At 35.6% G+C, this 11,395-nt stretch overlaps 3 protein-coding genes across 3 annotated transcripts; 1 reads left to right on the plus strand and 2 right to left on the minus strand.

Annotated features, from left to right (window-relative positions):
- The first annotated feature begins 1,246 nt into the window (after positions 1 to 1,246).
- On the plus strand, positions 1,247 to 2,199 carry LOC142539338 (auxin-induced protein 22B-like). Its single transcript, XM_075644739.1, has 2 exons — positions 1,247 to 1,519; positions 1,601 to 2,199. Exons 1-2 carry the CDS (start codon positions 1,332 to 1,334, stop codon positions 1,971 to 1,973), a joined length of 561 nt encoding a protein of 186 aa, XP_075500854.1. The 5' UTR covers positions 1,247 to 1,331; the 3' UTR covers positions 1,974 to 2,199.
- A 1,049-nt stretch (positions 2,200 to 3,248) lies between these two features.
- LOC142539339 (protein OSB1, mitochondrial-like) lies at positions 3,249 to 6,108 on the minus strand. Its single transcript, XM_075644740.1, has 5 exons — positions 5,604 to 6,108; positions 4,178 to 4,316; positions 4,002 to 4,086; positions 3,793 to 3,899; positions 3,249 to 3,593 (listed from the first exon to the last, which is right to left on the minus strand). The coding sequence occupies exons 1-5, from the start codon at positions 5,942 to 5,944 to the stop codon at positions 3,405 to 3,407; spliced, it is 861 nt and encodes a 286-aa protein (XP_075500855.1). The 5' UTR covers positions 5,945 to 6,108; the 3' UTR covers positions 3,249 to 3,404.
- A 1,504-nt stretch (positions 6,109 to 7,612) lies between these two features.
- On the minus strand, positions 7,613 to 10,564 carry LOC142539340 (transcription factor UNE12). Its single transcript, XM_075644741.1, has 6 exons — positions 9,928 to 10,564; positions 9,644 to 9,763; positions 9,215 to 9,280; positions 8,698 to 8,763; positions 8,413 to 8,490; positions 7,613 to 8,335 (listed from the first exon to the last, which is right to left on the minus strand). The coding sequence occupies exons 1-6, from the start codon at positions 10,300 to 10,302 to the stop codon at positions 8,105 to 8,107; spliced, it is 936 nt and encodes a 311-aa protein (XP_075500856.1). The 5' UTR covers positions 10,303 to 10,564; the 3' UTR covers positions 7,613 to 8,104.
- Between the last annotated feature and the right edge of the window lie 831 nt (positions 10,565 to 11,395).

Raw genomic sequence — 11,395 nt, forward strand, 5'->3', positions numbered from 1 at the left:
TTGCCAAGTTATTCAATCCACACATATCTCAAATCGAATATATGTGTCTTTTGTACCTGGATTTTTAAGACTTTTTGCGGGGAAAAAGCCTATACATAAAATATTGTTGAGATCACTTATGATGTTCCGCTGCGATGTTACCTCGTTTATTTCCCTGATATTTAAAATCAAATACAATTCCTCCACCTTCATATCTGATTAAAAAAAAACCAGAAAAAATTAAGGAAAAGGCCACACCATCCAACCAAATGGTCGGTCTAGCTACCCCTTCCCCCTTAATATATAATATAGATATTTTTTTATGATATCTTTGGTATGTTGAATTAAACTTTCGGACTATCATAATAGTCTGCAACCTATATTAACCAAGTAATTAAATTGTATTGAGCAATTTTTATGTGACTGGTTCGTCCTAATTATAAGAAGAATCAAACTTATGACAATAAATCAAGTACTAATATAATCCACCCATTCGGATAAGTAGGAGGATATTATGGTCCATGGAAACTATTTTTGGAACATGGGTAGTATATTTAATATTTTTATCCTTAATATTCCACTGAGTCAGTTTTCAGAATGTAAATGTAATGTTTGCTATTATAGCAAGAGTCGTTCAGACCGATGCATAGAACACAGCCTTTTGTAGTTGTCCCACCCGTGTTCCCTTGTTGTCTCAAAGTAGGCCTAGACTTTGTCCCTTATCTCACCAACACCTCTATCTTTACATATAAATTCTTGTCCCCACAAGTGAACGTGGGCATGCATCCCAATAATTATTTCATACAGCTATTATTTATCATCAATTATCTCATAATAAAAAATTTAATATATACTTTTTACACGACAGTTGATTAATCAGTGATGTAAGATAAATGTGTGAAAATTTTCATATATATATATATACACGGTAGCAGAGCCACTTGTGTAAATACTCGGGCTAGCCCAATTTTTTTTAAAAAAATTATATCTAAATTTTGTATAATTTTGGATTAACATGATATTAGCCCGGGAAGATCAATTTAAAATATTAAAAGATTTTAGAGTTTAAAATTCTAGCTCGGGTAGAGTCATATTCCTGGCTCCAACTGTATAAGTATATACATATGTGTATATATGTTCTTGAAATTTGGCATCATAAGTGGTTGTCACCCGCGGGCATGAGAGCATGGTCGCATGGGGACCATGAATTATGGAGTCTATCAGTTTCATGCACACGTACAATCCCCTCCCTATAAAACTCTTTCCTCACAAAACAAATTTCTCCCCACTAATTAAGCAGCAATACAGAAAATTTACAGAGAGCCAATATTTAATTTATTTTATCAAAGGAAATGGAAGCGAATACGGTTTTCGGGAACGATCTAAATCTGAAAGCGACTGAGCTCAGATTAGGGTTACCAGGAACAGAAGAATCCGAGCAGCTTCAATCTGTCAAGAACAACAAGAGATCTTCATCTGAAATTGATCTTTCAACCCAAAAGGGTACTGGAAACCAAGAATGCGACGCCCCAGCTCCGAAGTAAGTTTGTGAATACACAATATATATATTTATGTAGAATGAATAATCGTGTGCTGATCTCGAATCTTGTGGATGACATAGGGCACAAGTTATCGGTTGGCCACCGGTTCGATCTTACCGGAAGAATGTTTTGACGAAGAGGCTGGAATCTGATGCGTCTGGGATCTTTGTGAAAGTGAGCATGGATGGAGCTCCTTATCTAAGGAAGATTGACCTTAATGTATACCAGAACTATTTGGATCTACTCAAGGCATTGGAGAACATGTTCAAGTGCACCATAGGTGTTTACTCGGAGAGGGAAGGGTACAATGGATCTGAATTTGCACCAACTTATGAAGACAAGGATGGGGATTGGATGCTAGTTGGAGATGTTCCATGGGATATGTTCATTGTTTCTTGCAAAAGGCTGAGGATTATGAAGGGATCTGAGGCTAAGGGATTGGGATGCTTGTAGATTCGCACAAAAAAGGGGATTTCACAAGGTTCTCAATTTCATACAAGAGAAACCAACCCTTTTGGCAAAAGGGCTCCTTAATAATCAAGAAATTCACTGATTTGTTACTTGGAAGAGGGTGAAATTTCAAGGGTTAATTTTGGGCCTCTGTAATTTTTAGTTTTGTCGCCTGCAACAGAGACTGCAGATACATGGATATATAAAAGGGTTTTCCTTTTACCAATTATGTACAGATGCTAAGAGAAGTTTGATGCTCTACTTCAATTTTTTGGTCCCTTTTGTTTTATTACTATTGTAGCATATTCTGTATTTAGAAAAGAGAAATGGCCGATGTGAGATCAAGAATTCAATTCGGTCTTGTTTTCGTGTTCCCATATGAAATTGAAGATTATTCTGCTCAAACCAGGGCTAAATTCCTCTCATATCCATATTCAATCTTCTTGGACAATAACTGTAATGGTATTATCAAAGTCATAGTGAATACAGGGTAAGCAGGGCACTTATTACCCATCAATAAATTTCAAATTTGTATGTACTATTCCTGAGAGTACAAATCTCCAAAAAATTAACACTGATCAATCGGACACTTATAAGATTTGTGGGTTGCGATCAACTACAAAGATCCAACCACCCGGAGACGAACTCGACAGGAAAATGACCAAAAGGAAAAATGATGCCTAAAGGTACTTGCTCTGGCTGATATTAACATACACTTGGCTTATTTACCGAAATCGTCCAGAGTAACACCTTCCATTCTTGTAAACAATGTTAAAGAACTTGTGGAGAGGATTCGTGTTTAAGTTCTTCGATGTTTGCATCTATCATACCCGAATGTCAAATCATTTTGATATTTTGACCAAGGAATGTACATCAAACTGACTGTCGTATTTTCTCGTAAGCATGCCGAGAATAGTTGTATCTAATTTCTTTTTATCTATAAGTTTAATTTATCGATAAAAATAAATATTAAAGAGCCTGATTTCAAATTTAGAATGATTCTATAAGATATATTCAAAACCTCCTCCGAGTATCAAACGGTGTTTCAAATGCCAAATGATAGACAATAAAACAACCATCGGGCATTGAACTTTTGAAGAGAATCCACAAAGCTTATTTTACGGGAGTTCAATTTTACACTATTATTCGATCACCGAGGTATTAAACTAATGTATGAGGATTCAAGTCAATCAGTCTGATGATCAGATACTCCAAAGTTCTAAGAAAGAAGGCGACAGCAAAACTATAGAACTTCAAAGTGTTGAGAAAGAAGGCGACTCCAAGAATACCAGCAGATAATAGCAGCAACAGAAACGGAACAAACTTTCACAGGGTACTGAAAAAAATTGAAGCTTTAAAACAGTAGAATCGAAGGGTTTCCGAATAGTTTAAGAACTATACATTGATAAATCCCGAAATCATAACGATGAGTGGCTAAAAGGGCCCAAGACTATCGACAGTCATAAAATTTACATTCTTACTGGAATTTTGCTCGTGGAATGACTCCATTCTTGAATCGAGTACAGCAAGTTGTGATTTTACCCATGATGGATTATGCCTGCCTTCAACCCATAATGCTTCCCCAGTGTCTTTGTGCTTGAAGTCTGGATAGTTTGGGCTTCGCTGTATAGATAAAATTAGCACTTAGGAACCCCAGTGGTAGACAAGGGACAGGATAATTAGTGGTATTTCAGATATAAGGTTTGCCAAAGAAATGAAAGTTAAAACCTTTGCATTGAATAATGGGAATAAGAAAATGGACCACGTCAATTTCAAGAAAGAAGGCATCAGTAACGTGATAGGTAAAAGCGAGAAAGACTACCTTGTTCTTCCTATTATCCCACCATTCCATGGGATTGGCGAAAAAGGCTTGCCACAGTTCTTCCGGTGAACCAGTAGAGTTCGCAGCATAATTGTTTTGTTTCCTGCCTGTAAATTAATTAAAACCATTTTTAGAGTTGCATATATCGAAATGAAGCAAGACAACATAAACTGTTTGCCTAGTAAAGTGGGGAAGAAGCGGTCAAATACCTGGTGTAGGGGAATTAGAATCTCCCGTGTACAATGAGACAGCTGAGAGGCTCTTCTCTATGAAATTTAGTTGCTGAACAACCACCTGTCCAATTTGATAGAAAATACATACAAAAATATATTAGCAAGAAACAGTCTGCATCTAGAAGTGATGTAAAAATAACAGAGCCAGAAACCTTATAGTAGGTCTGCTGCTTCTGATCTTCACTTTCAACGATGTCTGAGACTAAGCGACCTGAGACATATATTTGGTGACCTTTCTCTACATGCTCAGAAGCAACGTGAGCCAATTCATCCCAGAAAGTCAAATTAATCCTGCAAATATCAACAAAATATGAGGTAATGCTAGCTGAAAGGCTGTCATAATTTAGCAAGGAACATACCCATTAAGACATAAATGCTATCAAATGTATGACCAAGGTCGTGGAATCATATTAAACCAAGTATCAACTTTAACCCATAAAGCCTTTCCAAGCAAGTATCGAATAATCATATTAAACCAAGTATCAACACTAATGGCTCCACATCATAATCCTGTGCAGTTCATAGAATCTTCCACATGAAACAGAGAAATCTTCCTGTTAAATGCCGTATCGAATAACTGAGAGAGTTAATCCTATTAACTGATCTTAGCCAAAACATCCCTTTACGTCTGGTATCCCATGAAGAATCAAAGTCAATACACATACTCACAACGGCCACGCAAAAATGACTGGGAGAAGTATGTTTGCCCGACTGCCGGCCTTCTCAACCATTTCCACAGCAGAGGTCTGACTATATATAAAATCACTAAGCCTTGTGAAATGTGATGGATACTTGAAAATTATAACTTTAATATCAATCAGAGATAGTCTATATATATGTATGCTAGCACAAATACGGGTGGCAGATTTATTGCAAGGAAAAAAAGAGATTCCTCATTCAAGGTCCTTAATTTGGTAATGGAATGAATCCCGTATATTCCATAAGTACATTACCATGATCAAGCCATCTTTCTGTTTCCAGTCAGTTCAAATTTCTAATCCACCGCTTTATCCAAATAAATGAAATGTTTCAGAAGTACCATTACTAAAATCTGATCCTTAAGAGGTTACATTACAGACATGCTAGCCAACCTAATATAAGACTAAGCCAAATGAAGTGACAAACAACTATCGAAGTACCGCTATCCACAAAAATTATATTACAAAAAAAGTAGCATTTCTGATGGAAACATGATTTACAGGATTGTGGTCCTGTACTGAAAAAAATTAATATTATACAACTTTTTCTAAAAAAATTAAATTTAATGTGAATAATTTCAGGTAACAAGATTAGGACAACGACATAGGCTAACTCAAAATATCAGCCAATTAGATAGAGATTCAAACAACTTAAATACACCCCAAAATTGCTTGCCAATTAGGAAGGAAGCACTGGGCAATGGCTCACGACATCGAACAGAACAGTAGTTGGTCGTTTACTCATCCAATGATATTGAACAAACGCATCGATTCAACCAAAAATATTAACAATTAACTCCAAATGCGAGCACCAGTTAAGCTGAGTCGAGTCGGGCTGGAACTGGAAGATCTCAGATTCAACAACAAAAATAAGGATTACCAAATGGTTTCACTTTGCGATTTCTTGACCGCGAGGCGAGACCATGCAACGACTTTACCAGATGGAAGGTGTTTGATTTGGACGGGACTGCCAACAATGCCAATCAGCTGCACCGAATTGCAGAGCTCCTTCTTCCAAGGAATCTCCGCCGGTCTCGGATATTGTGGAACCGAACCCGCAAACCGCTCGTACTCGTAAAGCCCAGAATTACTATCGAAAGAGCATTTCAATCGGATTTTTTTGGCTGATTTGTTGAAGTGAAGTGGAAATGAGGGAATTTGGACGGGGTTTTGAGGCAGCAGAAGGGTTTTCGTTAATGCTACTGTTTCCTGTAACGCCATTAGAGAAGAAATGCTGTGCAACGTTATCACCTCAGCCCGATGCTCGCCGAAATTGTGCTTTAGGGTTTAGCCATGTCGATTTTAATTGGGATTCTTCAGCAGCTCGGGAAAGGGCGAATGGCAAACCACGGCTTAACTGAACCAGCCTCCCGAAACTGGCCGTTGTCGACGGTTTTTTTTTATTTTTTATTTTTATGTAATATCATGTTTAAGAAATTAAGATGATAACATAAATTCATGTTAAATTCGTTTTTATTTAAATTAAAATTAAAATAATAATTTTTTTCATGCTTATTGTTGATATGAGTTTTATTTAAATATTCTATATTTTTTATTTTCCGCTTCAATTCCCGGTTAATAAATTATGTTTCATACAGTCCCATAATTAGTTTTTTTTTAAATATTTATTGTATGATTTAAAATATTAGAGTTGTACCTTTATTACTGATTATAATTTTTGATAAAACTTATATGAAAGACTTAGCTTTTAGAAAAAAATCTAAAATTAGTATAGAGTCAGTGTTAAATATTTGATTTTCATGGGTTGCAAGAAACTATTGTCACTAATTATAACATTTAGTGAAACGATAAATGTTTGATCACGTATATTTTATGATTGTACTGATGGACTTTTTCCTTAAGAGTAATTGTTCCAAATTATTCAAATATAAAATATTTACTAATATTTCTTTCAACAACTTAATTTTAAAACTAATAATGTTCTACCTATCTCAACCATTTCTTTTAGCCTCACACGGTACAAGAATTTGCTTGTTTTTCATTTGGATAAATTGTATCATATAATTTTCTCATCGATTGAGCTTATTTCAAGGGTATTTAAAAATCATATGACTATTTCAAACTCAAGGACATGATAGATTATGTTAAAATATAAAGTAATGATAGAATAATCTATAATATTCTATTAAGTTTGAGACAGTTAGAGTAACTAACTTTGATGTCATGATCTGTTTTAATAATTATATATATTAATAAAATGTTAAAATTTTAATATAAGTAATATGTAGTTCAGCGGATAGAGTCATTGTTTTTTAGAAATTAAGTTATAGGTTCAATTTTTATTGAGGTCATTTTTTTATTCTTTTATTTTTCTATTTATGTTTTAATTTATATATTTACAGTGTATTTTCTCATTATTTCTTATAATTATATTTTGATCCTCATTTAAATATAAACCAAATGAATTATAAAAAATTATATTCACTGGTATCCAAAATGGCTATAATATTACTTTAATAAAATATAATAGAATAGTGAAATTATTTCCCAAGTTGATGAAAATCTAAACATAAAGTTATATATAGAGAGAAATTTGAAATATGAAAACATTCATTTACCTGTATTTAAAAATAAAAAACAAAAGAGACATATCTCGAACATAAACTACTAGCAAACTACTTCCTTTAAAATTTTATATGCAACAAAGTATTTCTTTTTTTAGAAAAAATAATGAGACCTGTTACGGAATTTAGGACGACCCTCCCAGGTAGGGTGGAACTAACAAGTAACTGACTATGACACGCATTTCCACTATAATTCAGCAACTCGGCTGGCTTTGTAGACCAATCCACTGACCCCAAAGTCCACAATTGAATGTTTTTGGACAGCAAAATCTAACTTTCCGCACAAAAAAGACAACCATCAATCTATTTCTAACTTTTGATTCCCATTTCCACTGAAATATTACACTTACAATATATGCATTCATTCATGATATGCCTTCAAAGGGTCCCCAATTCCACTACAAAAGGGCTTTCATCATTCACCACAACTGATAGAAAAAAGCATAACATATCAAGAGAAGTTTGACATTTCCTTCTCTGTTCGAGTCTAGAGAGGACTTACGGCGTACTTCTCCATTATTTTCAATATATTGGTTGAATATAGGATCGCCTTTACAAAAAGCAAGAAAAAAACGTCTGACTTAGATTTCAACTAAAAGATAGTGCGAAATGAGGTGTTGCATGATCTCAGTAACAGAGGCTGAGGTGGGGTGAGGTGGGGGGTGATAAAACTCGAAAAGTTTGGGATGGAGGGCGAAATCTTTTAGAGGAAGTGAACGACTGTTCCCTGCTAGTGCTTATCTGGCTTTTGCAGCTGTATTTAACCTTTGGACGTGCACAGGTCTGGTTTTGGAGGTTATGAAGGGGGGTTTGATTCGGGCTTGATGAATGTGGCTGTGTCTGGAGGTTGCGTGTGGTAGATAGCCGAAGCTAGCGAGATGGGCATGATGCAGAGTGCCTTGGATTGAAGAAATTGCATTGCAGCACCGACGTTTTCTTCCATGAGCTTAGCAACTTGTCGTTCTGTACCATCAACTGACCACTTCTCCCATGCTGGCTGAGCTCGTCCACTGTTAATGCCTTCTTCCTGCAAAAGTACGCAGAAAGACGAATAAAATCATGTTGAGGGCTAAGGAGGGAGATATTTGTTTTCTTCTAATATACCTCTACCGATGTAATTGGAATGTCAGTCACAAGTGGTGCCACCGCACCAGCTCCTCCCAATCTACTCATGCTCAACACCTGGAAAATTTACGATTGAAATTAGGAGAACGGCTAGAATATCAAGTGATGCTAGAATTTTTAACAAGCCGATTTTAAGTTACCATGTTCTGCAAAAGAAAACCACCCAAACAATACCCACCATATTCAATTAGATGAATCTAAATAAACCTGAAATGAAATCTTTGAACCTTAACAGAATGAAACGTAAGGATTTTATATATCTACCTTTACTTGGAGCCTCAAAAACTTCACATAATCCACAATTTCATCAAGCATTGCTGCTCTATCAGTCTGCGCGAAAAAATTTAAATTTGAGCTAGCAGCAAGAATGTGGGAGAATAAACAGCAGTCCATAAAAGACCAAATTCCATTTTCACGAATATTCAGCAGAATCAAAAATCGCTCAACGGAATAAAAAAAAATATTCCATAGAATAAATAGGATAGAGCAAATCCTAAAGAAGCATCAAAGGTTGCTTGTGATTTTTTCTTTTTGGAACATTCAAATATCTCAAATTTTTGCGCTTCTTTCTGAGAAAGAAACCAGGAATGAGAGTCGCATGATATCTCATGATTGGAAACTTCAAAACCATTTATAGTCCTTCCTCCCTCATCAAATAAAGAGTACTTTCACAGACTAAAGTTCATGATTGGCCAAAACACGAATGCAAGTTCGAGATTTGATTTCAAAAGCAGAGATCTAACGTAAAATTGACAAGCATCATCTGTAAGAGAAAACAAACCTTGTTGACACTTGGAACCAACTCTTGCAGCGCTCTTATCTTTTCAGCTATTCTTTCTCGGCGCAACTGTAAAATACAAAAAGAAAGCATCTATGTTTGCGGCATTACATGAATAATAGTTCCTCATTTGCATCTTCGTCAAAACATTCCATTCAGTGACAAGTGCAAATTTCATTCAACATGTTCGTCTCTCGAAAGCTATTTTTGAAAAATTATGATTGTTAAAAGACTCATATCCGGGACATATAGGTAGTGTTTGCAAACACTATCATAGTAGATCATTGTTTACAAAATTATTTTCTCCCATCAGAAAACAGCCTTGAGTCATCCTTACAAAAAGAGCATGTCCAAGACTTGAATGTCTCAAAGCCAACTATTAGAGCACTAAAATCATAAGAAATATGTTTTCTGTGGAACAAGAAACGATACCCTTTCAGCAATGCTGTGTGGATCTGTAGCTTGGCCTCGTCTAGCCCGAACTCGTGGCCGAACTGCGGTTGGCTGCGGCCCGGGTGGACCTGTATTGGGTATTTGCTGTCCATGAAAACCCTGTAGATAAACATCAAAATTGTAGCAAATAATCAAAACCCATCATCGAGTAAGAGTGAATCAGCTTCAATACCACTGTCCCGTCCAAATTAACTCAATAAGAAACTAAAAATAATAATCTGAAAAAAGACCCCAAACTTCATCCAAAATTAAACGACACTTGCCGATTTAACAGAAGACGAAGCGCCGGAATTTAAAATGTCGTCTCGGAATCTTTTCCCACTCCCCGACGCATCGTCCATTTTCATAAACCCTTCCTTGCCATGATCCAAGCTCAACCCCAAGGGAAACCCAACGCCACCAGCTTGACCAAGCCCTCCGTAAGGTCCTCCAATGCCAACTCCCATCCCCACTCCACCTAGGTGCGCAGAGACATCTCCGGAGCCTAGATGTAACATCATCGTAGCTGAGGAAGCAGCCACCATGTTGCCAGCATCGTTTCCCGCCAAGTTGGATTCGGCTCCGGCACCGTAGCTTGGAAATCCAAGGATTTGATCAAGGAAGTCGTCCGATGGCGTTTCTCCTGAATGGTTGGCCATGGCGAGTACTTGTACAAACGGGCTCAAGATTTCCGGATGATCTGGAAAGCAGAAATACACAATTGCAGGCCCCACTGTTCACGATTTTGGAGGGGCGAACACCACTAAATTTGCGTATGGCCGTGCATATACATATATGTATGCGTATATCTCAGAGAGAGGAAGGCAGACACAGCAGTTTCTTACTTTCCACGCAGTGATGGAGAGCCAAGAGGAAATAAGAGAGAGCTCGATTAAGCTCAGGGACGATGAATGGGTCCTCAAATATGTTTCCGGTTCCAGCCTTTATATATGTTAATAATCATAATTAAAATTATTTAAAATAATAATAATTAATATTATTTCTATAATATTATATATATATATATATATTATATATGAGTAAGACGATCTCGCGAATCTTTATCTATGATACGGATCAACCCTACCGATATTCATAATAAAAATTAATACTCTTAGCATAAAAAGTAATATTTTTACATTGATAACTCAAATAAGATATTCGTCTTACAAAATACGACTCGTGAGATTATCTCACACAAATTTTGCCATTATATATTTCATTGACGATCATATCCGTTAGACTTGATAAATCACACTGTACAAATTTTGTGTCATATTTGAATAATAAGAATTATTTATATTTAAAGATAATATATTAAAGTTGTTTTATAATTATTTTAACCCACATAGAATATGAATTTGGAATTTTCTCATCATCTTTTTTCTTTACGCAATGATAACATCATAATTTTGAGATAATGGAAAATTTGGCTCATAAAAATAATTTAAATTGATATAGAATTTTGGAGAAATTTGTAATCCCTCTCTTTTCTCAAATTTAACTTTCTCATCACTTCCTACTCATCTAAATCTTTATTTTAATTCCCCAAATTTTTAAAATTTCCAAAAATATCCTTAATCTTCATGAGTTTGGTACGTGACATTGTTATACCTATCGAGTCTGTTATTAAAGACATATAGCCCCAAAATTACAACTACGCAAGGTTTTCGACCTATATATCATGCTCAAACGATTGATTTTTATATATATATATATATAAATGAATCATCATGCTTCCATATAAATTGA

Source organism: Primulina tabacum, chromosome 3 (assembly GCF_025594145.1).
Source record: "Primulina tabacum isolate GXHZ01 chromosome 3, ASM2559414v2, whole genome shotgun sequence".
NCBI classification, from domain to species: Eukaryota; Viridiplantae; Streptophyta; class Magnoliopsida; order Lamiales; family Gesneriaceae; genus Primulina; species Primulina tabacum.

Bases quoted from the DNA above. Each gene is read 5' to 3' on its own strand.
- LOC142539338 (XM_075644739.1), top strand. From the start codon at position 1,332: ATGGAAGCGAATACGGTTTTCGGGAACGATCTAAATCTGAAAGCGACT. The intron at 1,520-1,600 runs GTAAGTTTGTGA...TGGATGACATAG, and splicing joins TGCGACGCCCCAGCTCCGAA to GGCACAAGTTATCGGTTGGC.
- LOC142539339 (XM_075644740.1), bottom strand. From the start codon at position 5,944: ATGGCGTTACAGGAAACAGTAGCATTAACGAAAACCCTTCTGCTGCCT. The intron at 3,900-4,001 runs GTATTTGACCGC...ATTAATTTACAG, and splicing joins TTCTAATTCCCCTACACCAG to GCAGGAAACAAAACAATTAT. The intron at 3,594-3,792 runs GTAGTCTTTCTC...TTATCTATACAG, and splicing joins GGGATAATAGGAAGAACAAG to CGAAGCCCAAACTATCCAGA.
- LOC142539340 (XM_075644741.1), bottom strand. From the start codon at position 10,302: ATGGCCAACCATTCAGGAGAAACGCCATCGGACGACTTCCTTGATCAA. The intron at 8,764-9,214 runs GTTTGTTTTCTC...TTTTTCGCGCAG, and splicing joins TGGTTCCAAGTGTCAACAAG to ACTGATAGAGCAGCAATGCT. The intron at 8,336-8,412 runs GTATATTAGAAG...GTACTTTTGCAG, and splicing joins TTCCAATTACATCGGTAGAG to GAAGAAGGCATTAACAGTGG.